This window comes from Trachypithecus francoisi, unplaced genomic scaffold (genome assembly GCF_009764315.1).
Source record: "Trachypithecus francoisi isolate TF-2019V2 unplaced genomic scaffold, Tfra_2.0 Lachesis_group9, whole genome shotgun sequence".
Taxonomy (NCBI): Eukaryota; Metazoa; Chordata; class Mammalia; order Primates; family Cercopithecidae; genus Trachypithecus; species Trachypithecus francoisi.
In genome coordinates, this window is record NW_022681474.1 from 38922350 (window position 1) to 38949188 (window position 26839).

Consider the following 26839-nt stretch of genomic DNA (forward strand, 5'->3'; position numbering starts at 1 on the left):
TATTTGCAATGACCAAAATAATTGGAAACAACCCCAAAGGTCCATAAAGAGTAAACTGAATATATTATATATTTATGTGATAGCATTCATAATGAAGAGAGAATGAATGGATTACCACTCAACTCAACAATATGAATGAATATAACAAACATAATGTGGAACAAAGTCAGACCCAAAAGAGTATATACAGAATTCCAAACTAAATAAGGTAGGAATAGCTCATGTCAGACCAGTCCTTCTTCAGGTAGCAATTATAACTCTTAACAAAATATTACAAAACCAACTACCTGGAGACACTGGAGAAGAATGAAAATTGGGCAGAAACTGAAGGAGAGTCTATACTTGGAGGAGAATGGCTTTGAGCAGATTTCCTATTTTTATGACTCTTTCTCTAGGGCCAGCCCAAGTTGGCACCAAGTAGCATGCCTAAAATTTGGTAGAAAATACGTGGTCTTACTGACTTGAAGATCCAGAGGAAGAGTTTAGGTAAAAAGGGAGTAAGGAAATTTCAGAAAGGAGAAAAACGATACAGAGGTAGCCCTAAATTCTACATACAGACCTTGTCCAAATCTCTGGATGACCCCTGAATTATGCATATGCAGAGTGGATTCCTAGCAGCCCAGCTAAGACTTAAAGAACTTAGTAAAGATGTCTCATTGTCCATTGCTGGGCTGCAGAGTTTAGAATTTAATTCTAGCCAAGTTCACTTGTCTACTTAAAAAAATAATAATCTCTCCTTAGAAACATATTTGACTAGACTCTACAACAGAGTCAGCATCTTTTTTTTTTTTTTTTTTTTTTTTTTTTTTTTTTTTTTTTTGAGACCGAGTCTCCCTCTGTGGCCCAGGCTGGAGTGCAGTGGCGGGATCTCGGTTCACTGCAAGCTCTGCCTCCCGGGTTCACACCATTCTCCCACCTCAGCCTCCCGAGTAACTGCGACTAGGGGCGCCCGCCACCACGCCAGACTAATTTTGGTTTTGTATTTTCAGTAGAGGCAGGGTTTCACTGTGTTAGCCAGGATGGTCTCCATCTCCTGACCTCGTGATCCACCCGCCTCAGCCTCCCAAAGTGCTGGGATTACAGGCGTGAGCCACTGTGCCGGCCGCCATTTTTTTCTTAAAGGACCAGAGAATAAATAGTTTAGGTTCACAGGGCATGTGGTCTCTGTTCTAACTACTCAACAATGCAGTTGTAGTGTAAAAACATCCACAGGCAATATGTAAACAAATGGGGGTAGCTGCATAGCTGCATAGCATTAAAACTTTATTTAGAAAAACAAGTGATTAGCCCACAGGCTATAGTTCGACAGTTCCTGCTCTATAGCATCTCAATTACAGTATCCAGGGTACAATCAAAAATTATGAGACAAACAAATACACATACTGAAGAACAAAAGCAATCAATAGACATTAACTCTGAAATGATGCTCATGTATGAATTAGCAGACAAGGACTTTAAAGCAATTCTGTATAGTCATTTTAACTATACTCCAAGATGTAGAGGAAAGTATGCTCATAATGGATAAACAATTAGAAAAATCTCATCAGACAAATAGAAACTTTAAAAAATGAAAATTGTAGAACTGAAAGTATTTTTGAAATAAAAGATTAGGTACTCTTTCAGTAATTTAAATATGACAAGAAGCAAACTTGAATAAAGGTATGTAGAAATTATCAAGTGTGGAAAATGAAGAGGAAAAAACAATGAACATGGCAGGATGCAGTGGCTCACACCTGTAATCCCAGCACTTTTGGAGGTCAGGGTGGGTGGATCTCCTGACGTCAGGAGTTCAAGACCAGTTTGGCCAACATGGTGAAATGCTGTCTCTACTAAAAATACAAAAATTAGCTGGGCATGGTGGCACACGCCTGTAGTCCCAGCTACTTGGTAGGCTGAGGCAGGAAAATCACTTGAACCTGGCAGGCTGAGGTTGCAGTAAGCCGAGATAGTGCCACTGCACTCCAGACTAAACAACAGAGCAAGACTCCATCTCAGAAAAAAAAAAAAAAAAACAGTGAACAGAGCTTCTGTAACCTTTAGGACAGTAACAAAGGGCCTAACATGTCCATAATTGGAGTCTTAAAAGGAAAGGAGCTAGAGAATGAGGCAAGATAAATATTTGATGAATAATGGCTGTAAGGTTTCCCTCTTCTGGTGAAAGACATGAACTTACAGATTTGGGAAGCCCTGTGAACCACAGGCAGAATAAATACAAAGAGAACCACACCTAAACATATAGTTAGACTACTGCTGAAACCAAAAGATAAAGAGAAGATATTGAAGAGCAAAATAGCACATTGCATAGAATGGGAAATTATATGAACAACTACAGATTCCTTATCAGTAACAGTGGAAATCAAAAGAAAGTGGAACATCTTTGAAATGCTGAAAGGAAACTGCCAACCCAGAATTCTATCTCCAGCAATATTTTCCTTCAGTGATGAAGGTGACATTAAAACATTTTATATAAACATAAGAGTATGTACTATGTGATTCCATTTGTATAAAGTCAATGGAAATAGGCCTCAAGTTACTTTTGATGGTGATTAGTAATTGCAAGGAGGGCCTTTTTCACCGTAATGAACTACTCCATAAATTTGTAACATAAAAAACAGCAGTTTATTTTCTCATGATTCTCCAATCAAGGCTAGGCTCAGCTGAGTAGTTCTACTGGTCTTGACAGTGGTCACTTTTTGGCTACATTAAGGTAGTAAGTTGGCTGCAAGCTAGACTCATTAGGGGTGTCTAGAACTCTCTATTTAGTCTAAAGGCCAACACTTCCAAGGTCAGACTTCCAATTTGTACTCTTCTCTGTATATGTCATATTTCAATTAAAAGTCTGCTTTCAGACCAGGTGCAGTAGTTCACACCTGTAATCCCAATACTTTGGGTGGCCAAGGCAGAAGAATTGTATGAGGCCAGGGGTTTGAGACCAACCTGGGCAACACAGCAAGACCCCATCTCTACCAAAAAAAAAAAAAATTACTGAGCACAGTGGCACATGCCTGTAGTCCTAGCTACTCAGAAGACTGAGGCAAGGGGGTTCGTGGAGCCCTGGAGTTCAACGCAGCAACAGTCAACTGTGATCACACCATTACACTCCAGCCTGGGCAACAGAGTGAGACCCTGTTTCAAAAAAAAAAAGAAAAGTCTACTTTCAAAGGGCAATAGATAATTATTTTTTAGTTAAAATCCAACAAAAATAGAATAATAATAATAGAAATTATAAAGTGTTCCAGAAAAGTAAGTATTTCTATGTGACTAGTGTAGAATTAATATAAGAAACATTAATAGGTGATAAAGTAAAAAAGATAACTTAAGGTTAGATTACAGTGAGATTTGAGTGCTTGGCTACAGAGCTGGGTCTTATTTGAAGGGAAGTGGGAAACTATTGAAAGGTTTTGAGCAGAGGAATGATATGTTCAAAACAGTGGTTTAGGAATATCATCCCATGCTAGTGTACAAATTAGACTAGAGGAGGTAGAGACTGTTATCAAATGGATCAATTTGGAAACAATTTAGATAAGCACCAATAGGAATTGAATTAAAATGATAGCAAGCTCATGGAAAAAAAAAGATAATAAAATTTATTGATTCTACATCTACAGAGATTGAGGGCCTACTGTGTTCTATGTACTTGGTAAAGGACTATACATTTTTGTCTTTGTATTCAAGGAACTCACAATATATGAAATATAGAAGTGTGAAAAAATAATGACAATTTGTTGTAATAAGAACTATAATAGATGAATGTTTAGGGTGTTAAGGACACAAGAAGTGGAAACAGCCAATAATATAGAGGAGTCTAAGACATGCTTTAGATAAGATTTAACCTTACATGAGTAATTACAGTTTACCAAACAAAGAAGGCAAAGAACAACATTCTAGCCAGAAGAAACAGCACATATAAAGTTATAGGCAAAGAAGAGTAGAGCATGGTGAGTTGGGGGACATAGTTCAGTATGTCTGTATGTGCAAGATAAGCATAGGTACAGAAGCTAGAAAGATAAGGATCACATCACTAAGGGCAAAAGACGTGAAAGATATGTTGACTATATGAGATGAAACAGGATTTAGTGACTTTATAAGAAGACAAGGATGACCTTAATATTTTGAATTTAAGTGACTAGAAGAAGAATGATAAACCCAATATTAAGAATTATATAACTTATAGACACTTTTCATCTCTGGACATAAAATACTTAGGAGGTCTTTGTGTGTGTGTGTGAAGAATAGCACTAGATGTGTTTCATCAATGAAATTCTGAATATAAAATAATCATGATAACTTCTTAAAGCCAGTCAACAACCAAGAATTGATACTGACCATTGGCACAGTTTTTTTTCAAAAATGACAAACTTTAAAAGAAAAAAAATGACTTGAACGAATGTTTTTCTTAACTCAGAAGAAAAGAAAAATCTTTAAATACGTATAGCATAACTGAAGAAGAAACAGAATTGCTGTGAATGTTCTAAAGACCTGGTTCTAAATAATCAAGTTAATTCCTCTTTCATTTGTTTTAAAATATTGTTGATCCAAGAACCGCCAACCATCAGCTATGCTGGAAGTCTATAATTATGCATTGATATATGAGAAGGCTGTCAGTCTCTACAGAAGACTGGTGCAGTGCTTAGCAGAATAGTTGAGGCTGCTTTTAGTTTAGGGAATCTGTAGCTCAGAAATTTTCCTAGAAAGTAACCTCTGTCATTCAAATTAGATGGTCATTTGTGGAGACAAAACCCACTGGGTATAGGCAGTATTACCTGAATCACTAAAGGATAATTGATTAGAAATCCAAATCAAACCTTGAGACTGCTGAATCTAGATGAGTGACTGCCTAGGGATAGAGGGCAGGAAGGGATGAGACCCTACAAAAGACACAAGAAGAAACTTTTAGAATTGATGTGTATGTTTGTTATTTTGATTGTGGTGATGGCTTCATGAGTAATACCTATTCAAACTTTTCCAGTTGTACACTTAGATAGTACAGTTTATTTTATGTCAATCATGCTTCAATAAAGATGTTAGCAAAAGAGATGACTTTCATCTTGGAATGGTCAGATATACTATTTTAAGTCCTACACCATTATCCATATAAAGGAGAGATGGCCATTTAAAAATATGTATACAGGACTTGAAGCAATGTAGGTTACCTGAGGTATAATAAATTGAGTGTCATGATATTTAAAGTAGAGTCTTGACGTTAAACACTGTATTAAGATATAGATTTGTAAATTTATGCTAATTCTGAATGATTATTTTTCTTGAGTTGATTTCTATGGACTGAATGTTAAAGTGGGTTTTAAGCAGGTTTTATATAACGTATCAATACCATGTTAGCTTGATTTTTTTTTTTTTTGTAAGAGATGCAGAAAGATCAATATCTTACATGCTCCATATCATTAGTAAATACTTTCAATAAAGCTTTTTTGGCCTGGCAGGGTGACTCACACCTGTAACCTCAACACTTTGAGAGGCTGAGGCTGGAGAATCACTTGAGACCAGGAGTTCAAGACCAGCCTGGGAACATAGTGAGACCCTGCAAAAAAAAAAATATGGAAATTAGCCAGGTATGGTAGCACACACCTGTAGTCTTGGCTACCCAGGAGGCTGAGGCAGTTGATCACATGAGGCGAGGAGCTTGAGGTTACAGTGAGCTATGATCATACCACTTGCACTGTAGCCTGGGCAGTAGAGTGAAACCATGTCTCAATCAATCAAACTTATTTGAACCTTTGTACATTTTTGCTTTTATTAGTGAGCTTTTCTTTTAAAATCAGACTTTTAATGGCTTTCTGGCAGTGTCATCCTGCTTGTGGGTGAGACTAATATGAGCTCTAGTTAGTGTTTTTTGTTATTGTTTTTGTTTGTTTTTTTGAGACAGGGTCTCTCTCTGTTGCCAAGTCTGGAGTACAGTGGCACAGTCACAGCTCACTGCAACCCCTTCTTCCTCCCAGACTCAAGCGATCCTCCCACCTCAGCCTTCTGAGTAGCTGGGACTACAGGTGCACGCCACCACACCTGGCTAATTTTTTTATTTTTTTGTAGAAACAGAGTTTCACCATGTTGCCCAAGCTGGTCTTGAACTACTGGACTCAAGTGATCCACTCACCTCAGCCTCCCAAAGTGCTGGGATTATAGGCGTGAACCACCACACTCAGCAGAGCTCTACTTACTGAAGATTACTCTATAGGTTGAACCTGGATATGTTAGAAGACATAGGGGACTTTCATAAAGAAGTTCAAATTGGAATATGTGAGATAGGAGAATCTTTTAAAAGAATTGTTATTTGATGCTTAGGGTATAGTCATATACTCTTAATATTGCTACAGTATAAATTGGTAAAACTTTTCATATCCTTTTATCCAGCAATTTCAGCTCTTGGAATTTAATCTAAATAATCAAAAATCTGGGAGCATCTACATGTGAAGATATTCATGTCACTTTTATGTATAATAGTGAAAAAAATGAAAGAAAACTAAAAATAATAGGTAAAGTGTGTTGTTTACTCAAGCCATCATTAAAAATAATGTAGCAACTTGAAACTGTATATATTACGTTACATGAAAAATAAACCAACATGGTGAAACTTCATTACTTAGGATTTGAGGACTTTAAGTATAAACAAATCAGAATATAAAATTACCTGCTATTACAAAGTAGCAAGAGAGTCTGGGCACAGTGGCTCACACCTGTAATTTCAACACTTTGGGAGGCCGAGGCGGGTGGATCACTTGAGTGGTCAGGAGTTCGAGACCAGCCTGGCCAATACAGTAAAACCCATCTCCACTAAAATTACAAAAATTAGCCAGGCGTAGTGGCATGTGCTTGTAATCCCAGCTACATGGGAGACTGAGGCAGGACAATAGCTTGAACCTGGGAGGTAGAGGTTGCAGTGAGCCGAGATCTTGCGACTACACTCCAGCCTGTGCCACAGAGCGAGCAAGCAAGTAAGCGAGACTCCATCTCAAAAACAAAAACAAAGTAGCAAGAGTGAGTATGCCAGTGTGCTGGGGGTAAGATATTAGATACTCTTGTATTTTCCATATCTTATTTTCATACTTGAAAAAACATATCAGTTGTTTCTAAAATAATATATTCCTTTTAGTTACAAACATACAAATTCAGCAACCCTTAAGTAGCATAGACTACTACTGGCTGAAGCTCTGGGGTTTTATTAGTACAGTGATGACTTAATTAACAAATCCTCTATGAACAAAGCCTCTTTACCCAAGACTGGCCTTGGTGCAGTAGCCATGAGGGAAGGACCAGTTTTCTCTGAGTTAGATCGGTAGCAGCAGGAACTAATGAGGCAGGGCCTTGAAAGTGGCTCTCTCTCAGATCTAACTCCTCAGGGATTGGCTAAAGCTGAAGCTGAGGGCACTGGTGCACTCCTGGGACCCACACAGCCTGGTTACCCAGGTGTTGAAAAAACAATTTCTGTGCCAACACCATATGTGGCTTTTAAGAGACTCGGCAGGACTCTTGCTTTAGGCAGAGCATTCCTTGTGTGGAATGAGTAAGCTGGAAAATAACAAAGAGGGAATCCCATGTGCTAGGAAGCTTCCACTTGTCTTCTGTGTGCTCCGTTTTTCAATTCTCTGGGTCTCATTTTATTCAACTGTAAAGTGAAAGGAGTAGCTAAAGAATCTCTAATGTATCTTTCAGTTCTAATAGACTACATGTTTAAATCAAGAGTCGGCAAACTTTTTGTAAAGAGACAAATAGTAATTATTGTCTGCTTTGCAGGGCATACTACCTCTGTTCCAAGTGCTCAACTCTCCCTCTGTAGCGTGAAAATAGCCCTATATAAACAAATGGGTGTGGCTGTATTCCAATAAAACTCTATTTATAAAAATAGGCAGCTAGCCAGATGTAGCCCACAGGCCATATTTTAACAAGCCCAGGTCTAGATGTTAATGTAATAGGAATGTCGTATTAAAAGAATTATTGGATGAATAGGATATAATTCTTATTTCATAGAGACCATTCTCTCAGACTTTTTATTTTTAAAGACTAGGCAAATATAAAATATTATTTCACTGCTAGGATGTAATACCATGGGAAAAAGATTAAAAATACTCTGGCACCAAACTGTTGTAGTAAATTATCTGAAATAGAGCCTTTGACTTCCCAATTAAGGAAGAAAATGGTGTCTGCAACACCTGTGACTGGGTTCTTTTAAGTCTTCAAAAGTTAGGGAGAGAGTCTCAAGGGCCTGTTAATTTTCTTTGTGATCAAATAGGCTAAATCATGCCTTTCATAGTAGAAGGTAGGCTGTGGACCCTTTACTATTTTATTTTTTAAAATTTCTGTTGGCTAGGCATAATGGCCCATGCCGAAAATCCCAGGCTGAGGCAGAAGGATCCCTTGAGCCCAGGAGTTTGAGACGACCCTGGGCAACATAGCAAGATTCCATCTCTACTAAAAAAAAATAGCTTTTTAAAAATTAAAAATAAATAAATAATTTTTTGGTGGTCCAGAAAGGGGTAGCTGCCATGCTCTGCAGGTTTCAGACCATCTGTCTTGGGTTGGGTTTCTATCTTGGTCTTAAGTTATTAGTATTCTAATATGGAGATAAGTCTGTCTTCACTTTGGAGACCTTTATTGGTTCTTCTATGTCAGGCTTCAGCTAGTATAGTTTGTCTAATGCATTTATATAAAACTTGTTTCTAACAATGAAAAAGAAATTACAGGTTGGGGTATGTATGTAATTCAGGCCCATTATTACATAAAAGGATCAGCACAGTGGTACTTTATCTGACTACGGAAGTCTAAAATATTGTTTGTTGGCCAGCTTGCTTTCACTTTTTTTTTTTCCGAGACGGAGTCTCGCTGTGTCGCCCAGGCTGGACTGCAGTGGTGCTATCTCAGCTCACTGCAAGCTCCACCTCCCAGGTTCACGCCATTCTCCTGCCTCAGCCTCCCAAGTAGCTGGGACTACAGGCACCCGCCACCACGCCCGGCTAATTTTTTGTATTTTTTTTAGTAGAAACAGGGTTTTACCGTGTTAGCCAGGATGGTCTTGATCTCCTGACCTCATGATCCGCCTACCTCGGCCTCCCAAAATGCTGGGATTACAGGCGTGAGCCACCGCGCCTGGCGTGTTTGGGATCTTTTCTAAGTTGCAGAACATGAATTCCTTATTGGCCTATCCCACTAGCCACAGCTGTGAGCACAACAGAACTGACACATTCCTAGTAATTATACCTTATCTAGAGTGAACAAGGCCACCTTCCCAGCATAGTGACAGCTACAGCACTTAATCTAATGCAGTGGTTCTCAAAGTATAGACTCATTGGGGGTGCCCTCTCTGAGGCTTTTTCAAGGAATCTCTTCTATGAAGTCAAAACTACTTCACAGTAATTCAAATATATTATTTGCCTTTTTGACTCTCAATGGCAGTAGAGTTTTCCAGAGACTACATAATGTATGATATCACAACAGATTGAATGCTGAAAAAGACATAGGAATCCAGCTGACTTCTGTTAACTGGATATTAAAGAGATAAGCAAAAACTTAAATGCCATACTTTTTACTAACATTTTTGTTTGGAATATATAGTTATTAAAATATGTAAAACGTAGGTTTATTCAGAAATTTTTTAATATCATTTTAATTTCTAATAAAGTAAATATTAATAAATATGACTCACAAAATCTATTTGGAGTCCTCAATTTTTTTTTCTTTTTTTTTTTTTCCTGGCTTACATTTTTTGATGGACTCAATTTTTTTTTTTTAACTTAAAAAGAGGGTCTCACTATGTTGCCCAGGCTGGTTTCAAACTTCTGGGTTCAAGCAATCCTCCTGCCTTGGCCTTCCAAAGTACTGGTATTACAGGTATGAGCCACTGCACTTGGCCTCAATAATTTTTTAAGAGAAAAAGTTTGAGAACCCCTCCTCTAATGTAATACCCCTAGTTGCAATACTCTGATCTCACGGTTACTGATATCATCTTCACCATATTCCCTCTTATAAAATATTTACTAAAATTCTCCCCAGAGATAACACTTGTTAACAATTTAGTGATTACTTCTAGACATCTCTACTGAATGCTTACATTCACACATATTATATAATTTTACATTCATTGGATCATACTATGGTCTTTCAAAACTTATTCTCCTGAGTTTAATTTTTCTACCTGATCACTCTCCGAATTCTTATAAAATCTTAAGTTCTGTTTTTTTTTTTTTAAAGGCAGGGTCTCACTCTGTCACTATCACCCAGGCTGGAGTACAGTAGCATGATCATAGCTCACTGCAGCCTCAAACTCCTGGGTTCAAAGGATCCTCTCACCTCAGCCTCCTAAGTAGCTAAACACGTATGTGCCACCATACCTGGCTAATTTTTTTATTTTTAGTAGAGACAGGCGTCTCACTATGTCACTATGTTGCTCAGGCTGGTCTCAAATTCCTGGCCTCAAGCATTCCACCCACCTCAGCCTCCTAAGGTGCTGGGATTACAGGCATGAGTCACCATGCTTAACCTAAATCCTAAGGTCTTAAAATTGAAAGGGACAGAGGGATCATCTATCCCATTCGCAACTCAAGTCAGAAACCCTCTCTCAAACATTCATAACCTGAGAGGTCCATTTCATTTGGTTTTATAAACCCTAAATTGTTAGAAACTTTTTCCTTCTCTCGGATATAAATTTGCCTTCTTGATCACTTTTACCCACAGGTTCTAGTTCTACTTTGGGGAACTATATAGAATGCATCTTATCTGTCTTCACTGGGCTTCATTGTGGGTATTGTCTTCTGTTCTATCTTCCAGTTCACTAATTCTTTTTTAAGTTGTGTCTAAGCTTCTATTAAAACTATCCACTAAATTTTTATTTTCAATTTCCATTTAAACCTGTCTGTTATATTCTAGTACTCTGTTAAAATTCTCGATTTTATCTTTAACTCTTGATCAGTAAGCATAGTTATTTCAAAGTTTCTGTTTGTTAAGTTCAATATCTGGAACTGCTTTATTAAGCTGTAATTTCTGCTGGTTTTAACTTCCTGCTTGCCTCTTTATATTACTGTTTATTTTTTATTGTGGGTGATATGTTGTATTTGCGAAATTGCTTATAGAAATAATTTGAGGTATAGGATGATTCATGTTTGCTTTTGGCAGGCATGGGGACATTGGCACACTGTATTTATCTTAATCTTAAGTTTAAGGATTTAGATTATTAGTGGCTAAGCTACAATCCCTTGTCTAGGTCTTTCTACTGCCTGTTCACACACCCTTAATCCTTTTGATTCCCACCCTGAGATAAAGAGATTTTAACTAGGCCCATTTCTCTTGACAGACTCTGAGTTCCAGACTTTGTCTTCATAGCATCAAACACCAGACTCACTTCTCTAGGTTTCTGTCATCCTCTGTATTATAGCCTGGTAATTCTTCATTCTTTTGTTAGGACTTCAATGCCTTCAAACAAATTTTTTTTAAATATGTCCAGATGTTCTAATTCTTGATAAGACACTTGGTCTGTATTACCTAGGCTGTCATTAGTCCCTGCAACCTACTTAAATCCATATTAATATTTTTCTGTCCTTCTGGATTGCTTGGGAAACTGTTAGAGAGCAGGGATAACCCTGACCGGGGTGTCTGTACCACATTCAACCAGATGTTCTTTAAGAGCTCCTCTTGAAGGTTTAATCTGATATTAATCAGATAGGAAGTACAGTCCTTATGAACAGATTCAGTCTTCCCACAGAGATGAGTGCAGTTCAGAGGGGCGATGGATACAGTGTACAGTGGCCCCATTTTCCTTTATGTTTGTATTCTAGTCTTGTAATAAAACTAATGCTCAGAATGAAAGGTCTCAATTTAGGATTTAAGCCAAGTATAAACAAAAAGTTAAAACAAGCTTATTGTTCATACTTTGACTTAAGTGAAAGAATTGGTGGAGTCTCTTACATGATGATTTTTTTATGAGTAAAGTGCAATATTGAGCAACATTGAAGATTTTATTTCTTAATCTAAAACATAGTGTTTATTTAATAATGAGATGGAAATACAGGATTTGTGAAAGGGAGAAAGGTATTTCTCTAAATATATACCTGTGTCAAAAAGCTGCAAGTGCTACTACCACTGTTTATGACCCCTGAATGATTTCTGCTTGCTTTATGTTAATACTTACTCTAATAGTAATTGAACTCCCAAAAAGATCACAAAGTCCCCATTTGCTAGCTTTGTAAATACATTGATGTGTACCTTGTTTGATGAGATAAAAGCTTCAGTAAGTGATATCACTACCTGTGTGGTTAATTTCAAAATATTGTTTGTCTAATACATTGTTGTCAGTGACAACTGAACAAGAACTTTTAGAAGCAGTTGGCTGTCCATTAATGGCAGATTTCAAGGCTATGCAAACTGTGCCAGTTCAGCCCCGCATTTTTCTATATTATCATATCAATTGAGTCAGTTCAGAGTAGACAAAGCAAGGTTATGGGAACCACCTAGAGCATCATGCACCATTTAACATCAATGCAGCATACATGAACATCTGCAACTTCAATCTTATTAACAGAGGATAGAATGGAAGGCAGTAAACAGCTTTCTTCATCACTTAATTGCAAAATAGTATTTCCTAATTTTTGCATTGTTTATCAACAGCAACTTTATCAATAATTGTATAATTATGGTTGCCTAGATCACAGTGCCCTCATGCATCTTGTCACTTATTATAGAGTGGTCTGAATTTAATTTGAATTTGAACACATGATACAAGGATAATAAGTTCCTTGAAATGTGAGTTGCAGAATACAAAAGTTTTGTATAGTAGGAGAATGACAAGTTATGATTTTTCTTTCACTTTGGGGATTAACACAGGGAAATGAAAGACTGAAAGGCAGTGAAAGATGAGGGGAAGCCACTAGTTAGATTCAAACATAGACCCATTGAACATGAGAGTAGGTTATGTTCCTTAGAATTAATCATGAGTAATTCAGTGTTTACTTTAGGCCCAAATTGAGCTGAATTAAAACAGGATTATTATGCTTAGGTCTTCCCTTCAGTCTCTGCAGTTAAAGAGAAAATGGCAGAAAACTACAAATATAGTGAGGAAAAAGCTATGGTGGCCAAAGTTAAAAATACCACATGCTGAGGAAAGCCTTGACATAGCTGCTCAGCCTTCACTGCTGTTGCTTTTGAAGCCTGATAATGCCACTACTCCTAATTAGCAAATGTTAGTATTACAGTAAGCAATCAAGTGCAGTCTTCAGGCTTTGTGGCAGCAGTTTCATAGTGCAAAATATTGAAGAAAAAATGAAGGAAAACAATATAAGCTCAGCCACGGTTATTGGTGTGGTCAGTGGGAATTGTCTCACCAGAGAGCAGGAAAAGGAAAATGTGAAAACCGGTGGGTACATTTAAAGCATGTAAGATAAGGACTGGCTAGTCTGAAAAGTTTGTCTATTTTAATCATGAAAATCTCACATTTCGACTTAAATCCATTTTATGTTTAAGGAAAAATCTAAGGCCTGTTCATGAAATTACACTTGAAATATTTTAATTTACGGTTAGAGTCTCCTTCCCAAATTAAAAGGTATTAAATTGCATATTGAGTGAGCTCCGTTTGTACTCAGCTCTCCCCAATTGATAAACATAGTCATTTCCTTTTTAAAAAAAAAAAAAAAAAAACAACCTCTAGAGTTAGAATGTTTTCTCTCCCTAATTAGTCTGTATTTATGCCTTTAATAATTATCTGTTCATTTTCTAGCAGCAAATATTTGTTCTCAGATTAAATTGCAGAAGGAAGAAAAAAAAAAGATAGCTACCCACAGTATACTATCCACAGATGATATAGAGTTATGTCCCTCTTTGTGTGGTTCTTGGGTATAATAGACGTAACAGAAGCTTTCTTAATATGATAATCTATTATTTTTTCTATTGGGGAATGCTAAGAACTGGTTTACTAGAGGTAATAGTTTGATCTGTAGTTATTTATGTTAAAAGATTTTTTTAAAAGGTAATTATAGCCTCTACTATAAACTTGAAAAAGTTGTTCTAACTCTGTGCAGAATGAGCAGGGAGATATTACTGTATACATACATATAAGCATATATGCCTGTTATCTGAATACCTCAGGGAGCACACTTTTCTGAACCAGGGCTTTGCAATAAATGTGTGTACTACTAACTCTGACACATGTATAGTTCTCCTTTAAAGAACTTGTATGCAAACGTTATTCAGGAACCTCTTCTAGGAGCTATTTATCAAAACTGCTATGATAATAACTTTGTCCTAATGAGTTTCAGTCTCTGTTTAGGGAGTAATCGATAAACTACAAATTAATGTTCCATAATTCACATTATAATGCACATATAATTATTTTGAGATGAGGCGAACCCTATGCATTTAATTTACAGCTGTAATTAAGTAAGCTCATTTGATACTAATTAAATAAGCCTAAAAGGATCATAGGTTTGTGTATTTAATTATCAAGGTACAATCAGCAACTAATTTCTTGAAAAGCTTTCCTATCTTCAGTTCAACACTGATCTCAGCCCACACTACAATTTATCTTCTTGCATCTTCAGTAGATTAAAATGCATTGTGAATTGTGGAGAATCTACTAGGTAAGTTAGCTTCTTTGTTTAAAAAATACATATATGTATATATACACATATATGTATGTATGTATGTATGTATCTTGCCATGTGAAAAAACAGGCTTAAGAATACAGAAATTCTATAATCTGGCAAAACTGTCCTTAAGAAGTGAAGGAGAAATTAAGACATTTCCAGATAAAAGATAAAGAGGTTTATTGCTAATAGACCTGTCCTACAAGAAATGCTAAAAGGGAATGTTTCAGGATTAAATGAAAGAATGCTGGACAGTAACTCAAAGCCATATGAAGAAATAAAGAACTCCTGTAAAGGTATCTACATAAGTAAATATAAAAACCAGTATTGCTGGTTTGTAACTCTTCTTTCATTCATGAAAGGAAAATGCCTAGGCTGGGTGCAGTGGCTCACTCCTGTAATCCCAGCACTTTGGGAGGCCGAGGCAGGCAGATCATGAGGTCAAGAGATCAAGACCATTCCTGGCCAACATGGTGAAACCCCATCTCTACTAAAAATACAAAAATTAGGTGGGCATGGTGGCACGCTCCTGTAGTCCCAGCTACTCGGGAGGCTGAGGCAGGAGAATCACTTGAACCTGGGAGGTGGAGGTTGCAGTGAGCCGAGATCGCACCACTGCACTCCAGCCTGGTGACAAAGCAAGACTCCACCTCAAAAAAAAAGAAGAAAAATGCCTAAAAAAATTATTATATGTTAATGGAAAGACGTGTAAAATATGTAATTTATGACAACAACATAAAGAGGGGAACAGAACTGTATAAGAGCAAGGCTTTTAATACTCTCCAGGCTAAGTTGGTATTAATTCAAACTAGATTGTTATGAATTTAGGATTTTAATTGTAATTCCCGTAGTAACCACTAAGAAAATAAGAAATAGGTCAGGCACGGTGGCTCACGCCTATAATCCCAGCACTTTGGGAGGCCAAGGCAGGCAGATCACAAGGTCAAGAGATCAAGACCATCCTGGCCAACATGGTGAAACCCCGTCTCTACTAAAAATGCAAAAATTAGCTGGGCATGGTGGAGCACTGCCTGTAGTCCCAGCTACTTAGGAGGCTGAGGCAAGAGAATCACTTGAACCCGGGAGGCGGAGGTTGCAGTGAGTCAAGATCGCACTACTGCACTCCAGCCTGGGTGACAGACCAAAAAAAAAAAAAAAAAGACTCTCAAAAAATAAAAAAAAAGAAAGAAAATAAGAAATAATGAAGTTTTCTCTATTTTTGTTAAAGTAGTACATAAAAATTAGATTATTAGAAAATATACTTAATTGCTAGCTTAGAAGTCTTTTAAATTCTACTCTCAGCCAGGCACAGTGTCTCACACCTATATTTCCAACACTTTGGAAGGACAAGGCAGGAGGATCACTTGGGCCCTGGAGTTCAAGACCAGCCTCTGTAACATAGGGAAACCCTGTCTAGAAAAAATTAAAACAATTAGCCAGGTATGATGGCATTCACCTATTGTCCTAGGTACTCAGGATGCTGAGGTGGGAGGACCGCTTGAGACTGAAAGATTGAGGCTGCAGTGAGTCCTGATTACACCAGTCCAACCGGGGCGACAGAATGAGACTCTATTAAAGGGAAAAAAAAAAAAAATCTGTCAGTCAATCAACTAATACTTAAGTATTTAATATGGTAGACTTCCTGCTAAGTTTCAACAATTGTCTCCATTTCTTCCCACTAAATTTTTTAATGTATAGTCAAGAAAGAAGAACTATCTGAAGTCTAGAGTGACATTCTAGTGTTGGGAAATGCTGGATAAAATGTTCATATTTTCAGATTCCCCAGCCACATTTAAACTCAAAAAATGTGAAAACTTGTCCCCGTGACTTTCCTGAAGGTCGAAAAGATATTTCTGTCTCCATCTCTTCAAAACCAAGATACCTGATTGTGAGGAGGAGAAAACTCCTATATGGTCCAGTGTATGTTGTCTTCAATCTCAAAGCATGTTTAGAGTATTGCCATTGCTATCAGAAATGTGAACTTGCCCCTCAGATCCTAGATTTTCAGATTGAGCGAATCAGAATTTAGGCTTTTCCCCTTCCTTATCAGAGGCCACTGTGGTAAAATATTATGGAAAGTAATTGTTGGCCAGGCACAGTGGCTCAGGCCTGTAGTCCCAACACTTTGGGAGGCTGAGGCGGGCAGATCGTTTGAGGTCAGGAGTTCGAGACCACCCTGGCCAACATGGTGAAACCCTGCTTCTACTAAAAATACAAAAATTAGCCGGGTGTGGTGGCCAGCGTTTATAGTCCCAGCTACTCAGGAAGCTGAGACAGGAGAATCACTTGAACCCAGGAGGTAGAGGCTGCCAAGATCTCGCCACTGCACTCCAGTCTGGGCGACAGAGTGAGACTCTGTCTCAAAAAAAAGGAAAAAAGTAATTGCCAATGTCTAATGTTGCACTTTACAGCTCACATAGAACATTTACTTGTATTATCTAAAATGAGGTATTAAAATAGATGAACAAACTGATATCTGGACTGGGAGGGAGTTGTTTCTTCTTTTATTTCTTGGGGTACCACTAGCACAGCTTGTCAGTACATTAAAAATAGAGACTTTTTGGCATTACTTTGTTTTTCCAAGATTAACTAGCACAGCACAAATTTCTTGTGCCTAGGTGTAACCAGTGTTGAGACTTCGCATACCACACACAATTAAAGACACCAACCTTGTAGTACTGACAGCGATATTATGCCCAGTTTGTATATGGTGTCTGGGTCATCTGAGGAAGTAAAAATAGTATTGTGATCTGTGAACAGGCCAAGTCTAGCAGGTGCCATTTGCATAGACTAGAGTATAAATAGTATCCTCTAAAGCTATATGATGTAATGTCCCTAAAATGAATTATCTCCCATCTTCTTTCATTCTCAGAAACAAAAATACTGATTCTTGTATTGTTTGATGGAACACTATTAATTGTTCAACATAACTAGCAAAGTATAAAGACTTGACACCTAATGACTTCTTTTTTCTCTGAGAGTTAGAATTAGTATGTAGCTTAAGAAGAGCTGTAGGCATTTAGAATGATATTTAGGGCAGTGAAGGGGAAATGGAGTCATCAGCTAGTAATAGTTTAGAACCAGTTCTGAATGGAATTGCCAAAATTAGGTATAGTATTAGAAAATAAATATGGCCTATTTTGACACAGGGTCTTGAATTTTTTTTAATAGATTGTGCCATTCTTCTTAATCTAATAGGCATTGCCTATCCTGAATTATGGAGAACTGGTTTGTCTAGTGACATCCCGTACGTTATAGGAAGAATGTTTCCTTCTTTAAAATTTTTTGATAGACACTTGAGTCAAATGAAGAAATCCCAGATGAAAAATTTCAGAAAGGACATTCTACTCTCTTGTTTGGAAAATTGTCCCTTTCAGCTAGTTGTAAGCCAAAGGAGAAAACTTAAGGGATTTTATTATGCAGCTACATTTTTTAACTGATAACAGTTAGCCTTCCCTGTTCTTTCCTGCCTAAACAGATCCTGATGCTGCAAACCAACATTTCTTTCTGTTTTTATCACTGTTGATGCAGGTTATTTAAAAGAGAATCAGTGGTGTGGTAGCAAATGTTTTATGACTGGCTTTCAGGAAAAAATAACGTAGATTAGTAGCAATTGTGTCATGGTTTAAATACTCCCACCATCAATGTGAGGTCACTGAAGGCAGATTTGAGAAGAGCTTTGTATATGCAGAATTAATTCTCATTAGCCAATCTGGCTCCAGCACACCACTGACAGTTAAAAGCGGTGGATGACTGATGTGAGCAACCATGTGAATGAATGTCAAAAACGTTATGCTAAAAAAAGTGCTGAGGTAAGAAGCCAGATATAAAAGAACATATACTGTATGTTTACATTTATTTGAATTTAGAACAGGCAATATTAATTTACAGTGATATAAATCAGATCAGTAGCTTTTTGGTTTTTGTTTTATTGAGAAATAATTTGGCTATGAAGGGATATGAAGGAACTTTCTTTTTTTTTTTTTTTTTTTTTTTTTTTTTTTTTTTTTTTTGAGACAGAGTCTCGGTCTTGTCACCCAGACTGGAGTGCAATAGTGCCATCTCGTTTCACTGCAACCTCTGCCTCCGGGTTCAAGCAATTCTCCTGCCTCAGCCTCCCAAGTACCTGGTATTACAGGTGCCCACGACCACGCCCAACTAATCTTTTTGTATTTTTAATGGAGACAGGGTTTCACCATGTTGGCCAGGCTGGTCTCGAACTCAGGACCTCAGATGATCCACCCACCTTGGCCTCCCAAAGTGCTGAGATAACAGGTATGAGCCAGCGCACCTGGCCGGGAACTTTCTTAGATAAAAATATTCATAGCAGCATTACCCAATAGAACTTTCTACAGAACTATCAACGTAACAATTGTATTTTCAGTCCTTGCTTGGGAAAAATAAAAAACCAAACAGCAATTTAAAGATAGTCTAGTAGGCCAGGTGTAGTGGCTCACACCTGTAATCCTAGCATTTTGGGAGGCCGAGGCGGGCAGATCACTTGAGGTCAGGAGTTCGAGACCAGCCTGGCCAGCATGGTGAAACCCCATCTCTACTAAAAATACAAAAATAAGCCAGCTGTAGTGACAGGTGCCTACAATCTAGGCTACTTGGGAGGCTGAGGCAGGAGAATCACTTGAACCGGGGTGGCAGAGGTTGCAGTGAGCTGAGATCATGCCACTGCACTCCAGCCTGGGTGACAGAGTGAGACTTAGTCTCAAAAAAAAAAAAAAGCCTAATTATAAGATGGAACCCGGTATGCTAGTGTATATTTTTAACAGTCAGTTCATAGCAAACCAAGCCCTAGTTTGTTGTGTTTTCTAATTTCCATGGTGTAAATACTCCCACCATGACTCACCGTTCAAACTACCAAGATGAAGGCATTGAATGGTGAGTTGGGAAGAGAAATGTACGATCAATTCGAAAGCCGGTGTGAACTCAATTTCTGAACTGCTTCTACCAATCACTATTATTGAGGGACTAAATTTTCTTGGTTTTAGTTTAATTCTTTAGATTATTCAATCTTTCCCAGAGCTGTGTCTTTGCCCAGAGACTTTATTGAACCTCAGATGTCTGACTAAGCTATACCTCAACTTTAGATCCTTTAACAGAAGGAAGAACATGAGGACCTGGGTGCGGTGGCTCACGCCTATAATCCTAGCACTTTGGGAGGCTGAGGTTGGCAGATCACTTGAGGTCAGGAGTTCAAGACCAGCCTGGACCACATGATGAAACCCTATCTCTACGAAAAATACAAAAATTAGTTGGGCATGGTGGTGGGCACCTGTAATCCCAGCTACATGGGAGGGTAAGGCAGGAGAATTGCTTGAACCTAGGAGGCAGAGGTTGTAGTGAGCCAAGATTATGCCACTGCTCTCCAGCCTGAGTGACAGATCTAGAATCTGTCTCCAAAAAAAAAAAAAAGGAATAACATGAGTATTATCCTTCAAGTATTTCTGCAACTTTTTTTTCCCCCTGGTGCTGCAGCTTCTATTCATAAAGAATGGTGAGGAATACAACCAAGCTTTAAAATTGCTGTACTTGAGAGGTTTTGTTGTTGTTGTTTTTACAGGTAATTAACCATATGTTACACATTTTAATCTGCTTTTAAGTGCAAGAGAGATTGGCAAATGACTCAATAAAGAAAAGACTTCTGCTTAAATTGGATAAAATGGTTGTTTACTGGTGTTTATTGCTGTATTCCAAGTAGACAAGTAATCTGTGAATCCAGTTTAGTTTATTGGACAATAAATAGTATTGAGAACTTTTATCAGTGTTTGATTGTCAGGGTGCCCATTGAAATTGACTTCATACTTTAGGGAACTTTAATTTTATTGTACAGTATACCCTGTTAAAAAAAAAAAAAATCTTTGTCTTTCAGTATAAACCTATGACATTGCCTTGTGGCATTATTATCCCTGAAATGCTTTCTTGCTCTAAGATTTCTTCTATGCCATAGAGAAAAAAGGAACTTTTGGTTCCCTCCTATCTAATGCAGTTTTGGGTTTTTTTGTTTTGTTTTGTTTTGTTTTGTTTTTTGTAAACTCTAAATATTTTCCATTGCCACCATCAACAATTCAAATAACAGTCTTACTGAGGGAAAGTCCATGATTAGAAATAGCTGCTTCTTCAAAAATAAAGAACTTTGTATGTACATATCCACTTTGAAAATCTTGACCATTGTGCTCAGAAGAAGATACATGATTTTAACAAGGGTCACATTTAGAATACCAATAATGTCCTACTCCTGCAATAATTGGGACCAGACCACTAAAAAGAAAGCAACTGATGTTTGGCCTTTCAGTATTTTCTATAACTATGATGCCTTGGTCCAAATTATCTAATAAATGCTTCTTCCTATTCTCCCAGCGCTAAGAGTCCATGGTCTCTTTATAAAGAAGAGTCATAAACATATAGATATTACCTGAATTTATATGGCATCCTCATGAGGTGAATCCCACATATGTCACTAGGATTCATTTGATTGCCCTAGTTTGATCCAATTCAAGTGTTAATTCAGGCCAGGTGCAATGGCACATGCCTATAATCCCCGCACTTTGGGAGGCTGAGGTGGGCAGATCACCTGAGTTCAGGAGTTTGAGGCCAGCCTGGCCAACATGGGGAAACCCCCATCTCTACTAAAAATACAAAAATTAGCCAGATGTGATGGCAGGCACCTGTAGTTCTAGCAACTTAGGAGGCTGAGGCAGGAGGATTGCTGGAACCCGGGAGACAGAGGTTGCAGTGAGTAAGCCAAGATCGCACCACTGCACTCCAGCCTGGGTGACAAGAGCGAGACCCTGTCTCAATAGAAAAAAAAAGGGGGGGGGAGGGCCAATATGGGCCTAGAGCCTGCCATTCAGACTTCCACTTATTGTGGAGACCAAGGGCTGGTGGCAGGTTAGTCACAGGTGAAGGAAATGCGGTGAGCGAACCCAGCACTCTGTTAGGGCCCTGACCCCTCCTGACTGGGACCCAGGAGCTCAACAGGCAGTGACCGGCACCCCCTTCACCCTGGGCCGCCTTCCCTTCATCAACTCTGGGAACCTTACTCTGGGGGTTGCAGTTGGGGGTCAAGAAGTAAACCTTCACCCCAAATATCATCAATCAGAAGAACCCAAGGAAGAAGTAGCTGTCAAGAAGGAGAAACGTGAAAGGGACAGAGATGGACAGAGAGAGGTTCATGGGCAGGGATGAGGCCGCCCAGAAGTGATCCAGTCCCACTCCATCTTTGAGCAAGGCCCAGCTGAAATAATGAAGAAAAAAGGGAACTGGGATAAGACAGTGGATGTGTCAGACATGGGACCTTCTCGTATCATCATCAAAAAAGAGAAGAAAGAGATGGACGAGGACACGAAACATCTCACCATGCTGGAGAAGGACGATTTCATCGATGACCCCAGGCTGAGGAATGACACTCGAAACATGCCCGTGCAGCTGTCATTGGCTCACTCGGGGTGGGTTTTTAAGGAAGAAAATGATGAACCAGATGTTAAACCTTGGCTGGCTGGCCCCAAGGAAGAGGTAGGTGTACCTACTGTGAAACTGAAAGAGGAGCCACAAGATGAGGGGGAGGAGGCCAAGATGAAGGCTCCTCCCAGAGCAGCCAGGAAGACTCCCGGGCCTCCCGAAGGACATACCCGTGGCAGAGCTGCTCAGGGAGCTGAGCCTCACCAAGGAGGAGGAACTGCTGTTCCTACAGCTGCCTGACAACTCTCCCTGGCCACCCACCACCCAGTCCATCAAGGCAGAGGTGCAGGGCGAGGATGGACCGGTGGTACTCATCAAGCAGGAGAAAGAGAAGGAAGCCAGGCTGGCAGAGATTGCTTCTATCCTAGCTGACCTGAGGGTCAGGTTGGCAAGCTGCCCATCCACAGATCCAAAAGAGTGCAACTCCTCCTGGGCAAGGTTACTCTGGACGTGACCACGGGAACCGCCTGCTCTTTCCTGCAGGAGAGGGTGTCTGTGGGCCTTGGAAGTAGGAACAGAGAGACATGTGAAGCACAAATTTGTGTGTTCCCCTGATTTTGAATCCTTCTTAGATCACAAACACTGGTAAAATGATCAGATGGAGGAGGATGGCGGGCGGCTGCTGTCTGCTCTAGATATTTTGTTCTTGAATCTCTGCAACCCAGGAGAGGCCAGTTGAGCCCACCCACTCCAGCGTTTGGCAGCCATTGTCCCAGTTTCCCCCAGGGCCCACGGGGCTTCATCCCACAGCAACTGTGAATGGCACAGTGACCTTCCCACAGTGTGGAGATGGCACATCCTTGCTGCTGGGGACTTGTCCATGCTATTTATTTTTGTATTTGTGTCTTAATCTCTTCAACTGACTGCATCCTCCCAAGGGAGGGGGGAGGATCTGTGGGAAGGTGCAGGCTTTTGGTGGCTGTTGGGGCATCAGGCAGGAAGTGTGAGGACTGCAGCTTTTGTTGGTGCTCCCTTCTTCCTCCTAGAGGCAGCGTAGGAGAGAGAGCAAGGATTGAGTCTGAGACTTAAGCATGGGGTCCCAGCTCATCAGTTTCTGGTTCTGTGTCCTCGGACAAACTACCTAACCTTTCTGAGCCTCCTGTTCCTCATCTAACAAAAATGGGGATGATACCTACTTCGCAGGGTTGACGTGAGGATTACATGGGATATTATAGATGAAAACTCCTTGCACAAGGCCAGAACCAGTAGCCACTCAACAAATGTTAATTTCCTTTTAAGTAAATAAATAAATATCAAGTGTTAATTCAAAGTCTCCACGAGAGCATTCTATGTTTTGGGGTTTTCATTTTGTTTTGTTTTAGAGATAGGGTCTCATTATTTCACCTAGACTGGAGTGCGGTGGCACAATCACAGCTCACTGCATCCTCGAATTCCTGGACTCAAAGGATCCTCCTGCCTCAGCCTCCTGAGTAGCTGGAACTATGAGCATGTGCTACCATACCTAGTTAATTTTTTTTAATCTGTAGACTGCCTCTGTGGACAGTTTTTTAAATTTTTTGTCAAAACGGGATCATGCTTTGTTGCCCAGGCTAGTCTTGAGTTCCTGGCCTCAAGTGTTCCTCCCACCTTGGCTGAGACGACAGGTGTGAGCCACTGCACCTGGTCAGCCTTCTATCTTTAAACAGGGTGTGAATCTAGATTCATCAACTCATAAATATGTCCTCATTTTACAATGATGGAATGATAGAAAGTGAAAGCAACAATCCAATCATATTTTCATTATTTCCAGAATGTGTTCAGCACAGTTAGGTCTGGAAAGGTTTTTGGGAAAGGTTGTGCAAGGTTGAATTTATTCATTCCTTCTAAATTTCAAGCAATTGTATGATTTACTTTTATACAAGCATCTGAAATGCTAAATTATGAAATCCCAGTGGCAGGATCATTGACAACTAGAAACTTGAGTTTATTTGCTTACGTGGTTTACTAAACTAAGCTAGAGAAATATAGTACAGTTATTTACTACTTAATATCAACCAGAAAATGTATAATGAGTTCATACTATACTAGATTCTGAGAGAGAATCAAATGTAAAACATACACCAGTCTCAAGGAACTTAAAATCTAGTAGGAATAATCATTATATTCAGCAATAAATGTTAATTGAGCACCTACTCTCTACCAGATACAGTACTAAGAGCTGGGAATAAGATTAAGTCATAATTCTTACCCATAAGGACCTCAAAGTTTAGTTGAGAAGACATTTGTAAAGAAGTAATTATAACTATGATAGATACTTTCCTGGAAGTATGTGAAGGTTATAAGTGATGGCATAAAAGAGAATAATCAGTTCTGCTTGGAGGCCAAGGACTATAGCCAAGAAGACGTGCCTTATTTGGAACTAAGAGTGAAAAACAATTTGAAATGTAGACTTGATATATACACAAGAATAAAAGACCATGGCACATTTGGGAAATCATGAGTATGACCAAAGAGTAACTGTTTGACTAAAGTTACTCTTTTGGTCAGAGAAAGGTAAAGTTTGAACAATAGGCTGGATTCATATCCTAGAGTTAAGAGTTTATTCAATATAGAACCATTGAAGAGTTTTTAACAGGGGAATAATATCAGATTTGTATTCATGAAAAATTACTCCATTTATTCATCATATATTTATTGAGCCCCTATAATATACCAGGCATAGTTCTGAATGCTAGCGATCATCAGAAAAAAGTATTGCCTTTTCTATAACTCCTCTTACCTAGGCAGCCAAGTTTTGTGCCCTGAGCCCTAGCTCCTTTCCTGTGCTCAACTGAGTGAATCAGGGTTAGGAACCTCACCAAAGGTAGACAGTCCATAGATGGTCAGTGAACTATGAGCTAATATAGCAGAGGAAACCAGTTTTTTGTTTGTCTGTTTTTGAGATAGGATGTCCCTCTGTCACCCAGGCGGGAGTGCAGTGGTGCTATCGTGGCTCACTACAGCCCCATCCTCCTGGGTTCAAGCAATCCATCTACCTTAGTTAGCCTCCCAAGTAACTGGGACTATAGGCACACACCACCATGCCCAGCTGACTTTTTTTTTTTTTTTGTAGAGACAGCCTGTTGTGCAGGCTGGTCTCAAACTCCTGGGCTCAAGTGATTCTCCCATTTCAGCCTCCCAAGGCTCTGGGATTACAGGCATGAACCACCATGCCTGACTGGTAACCAGTTCTTCAGATAAGAGAGTGCAGCAGATAACATTTAAAGAAGTAGAGACCAGGTTGAAATGAACAGCTTTATAGTAAGATTAAAGTGATATGCTTCATTTAGTGAACTTACTAAAAATAACAGAAACCTCATTAATTCATATTTTATATAGAGAGAGAGCGCATCTGAAATGCTAAATTATTAAATCCCAATGGCAGGATCATTGACAACTAGAAACTTGAGTTTATTTGCTTACGTGGTTTACTAAACTAAGCTAGAGAGAGAGAGAGAGTCAGGTACAGTGGCCCACACCTATAATCCCAGTACTTCGGGAAGCCAAGGTGGGAGGATCACTTGAGTCTAAGAGTTTGAAACCAGCCTAGGCAACATAGGGAGGCCCTATCTCTATTAAAAAAAAAAAAATTAACTAGGCATGGTGGCACATGCCTGTGGTCCCAGCTACATAGGAGGTTGAGGCAGGAAGATCATTTGAACCCGGAGCTCAAGGCTGCTGTGAGCTGTGATGGCACCACTGCACCCAAGCCTGGGTGACAGAGAGAGATCCTGTCTCTAAAAAATTTCTTAAATGCACTCACATACACTAAACCAAGGGGAAATAAGGTTTTAGAGCAGTAATTCCATCTATCATTGTTTTCTTGGTCATTTTTCCATGGAAAACTATTTTTGTATTCAAAGTGAACACTCATTCTCTTATATATTTACATTCAAAAGTGAAGACCTTAACTGGAATTAACTTGAAACATTTATAGAAAATTAGATGCAACCATAAACAAACTAAGAGATTTTACCACAAATAATGATGTAGAGGCAGGTAGTCTGCAAGGTCAGAATCATGCCTTCAGAAGCAGCAATTTTAAGTGAGACCTGAATCTCCTATACTCAAAGGTCTCGCATTAGTCAGCATTCTCTAGAGGGATAGAACTAATAGTATATATACATATACATATGTATGTATACACATATACATACATATACACACACACACACATACATACATATATATATATGAGTTTATTAACTAGTGTTAACTCATACAATCACAAGGTCCCACAATAGACCATCTACAAGCTAGGAGCAAGGAAGCCAGTCCGAGTCTCAAAGCTGAAGAACCTGGAGTCCGATATTCGAGGGCAGGAAGCATCCAGCACAGGAGAAAGATATAGGCTGGGAGGCTAAGCCAGTCTGGACTTCTCAGGTTTTTCTGCCTTCTTTATATTCTCTGACAGCTGATTAGATGGTGCCCACCCAGATTAAGGGCGGGTCTGCCTTCCCCAGCCCACTGACTCAAATGTTAATCTCCTTTGGCAACATCCTCACAGCCACACCCAGGGTCAATATTTTGCATCCTTCAAGCCAATCAAGTTGATACTCAATATCAACCATCACAAGTTTCATTTCAAGATTAATAATATCCTTGTCCATTTAATCATTAAAAAGAATGCTTATTATCTGTCAACTTTTACTCTAAGTGCTTTATATGTATTAACTGATTTACTCCTCACAAAAATCCTATAAGTACCTATAAATGCTATTATTGTTCCTTTTTTCTTTCTTTCTGAGATAACATCTGGCTCTGTCACCCAGGCCGGAGTGCAGCGGCATGATCTCGGCTCACTGCAATTT

At 39.0% G+C, this 26839-nt stretch overlaps 2 protein-coding genes across 3 annotated transcripts in view; both read left to right on the plus strand.

The window, feature by feature from the left end:
* The window catches only part of ADK (adenosine kinase), a 613194-nt gene that overhangs the window by 536473 nt on the left and 49882 nt on the right, over positions 1-26839 (plus strand). The window lies entirely within an intron of this gene.
* LOC117082721 (DNA-directed RNA polymerase III subunit RPC4-like) lies at positions 21364-22561 on the plus strand. The gene has a single exon (XM_033209678.1). The coding sequence runs from the start codon at positions 21834-21836 to the stop codon at positions 22287-22289; it is 456 nt and encodes a 151-aa protein (XP_033065569.1). The 5' UTR covers positions 21364-21833; the 3' UTR covers positions 22290-22561.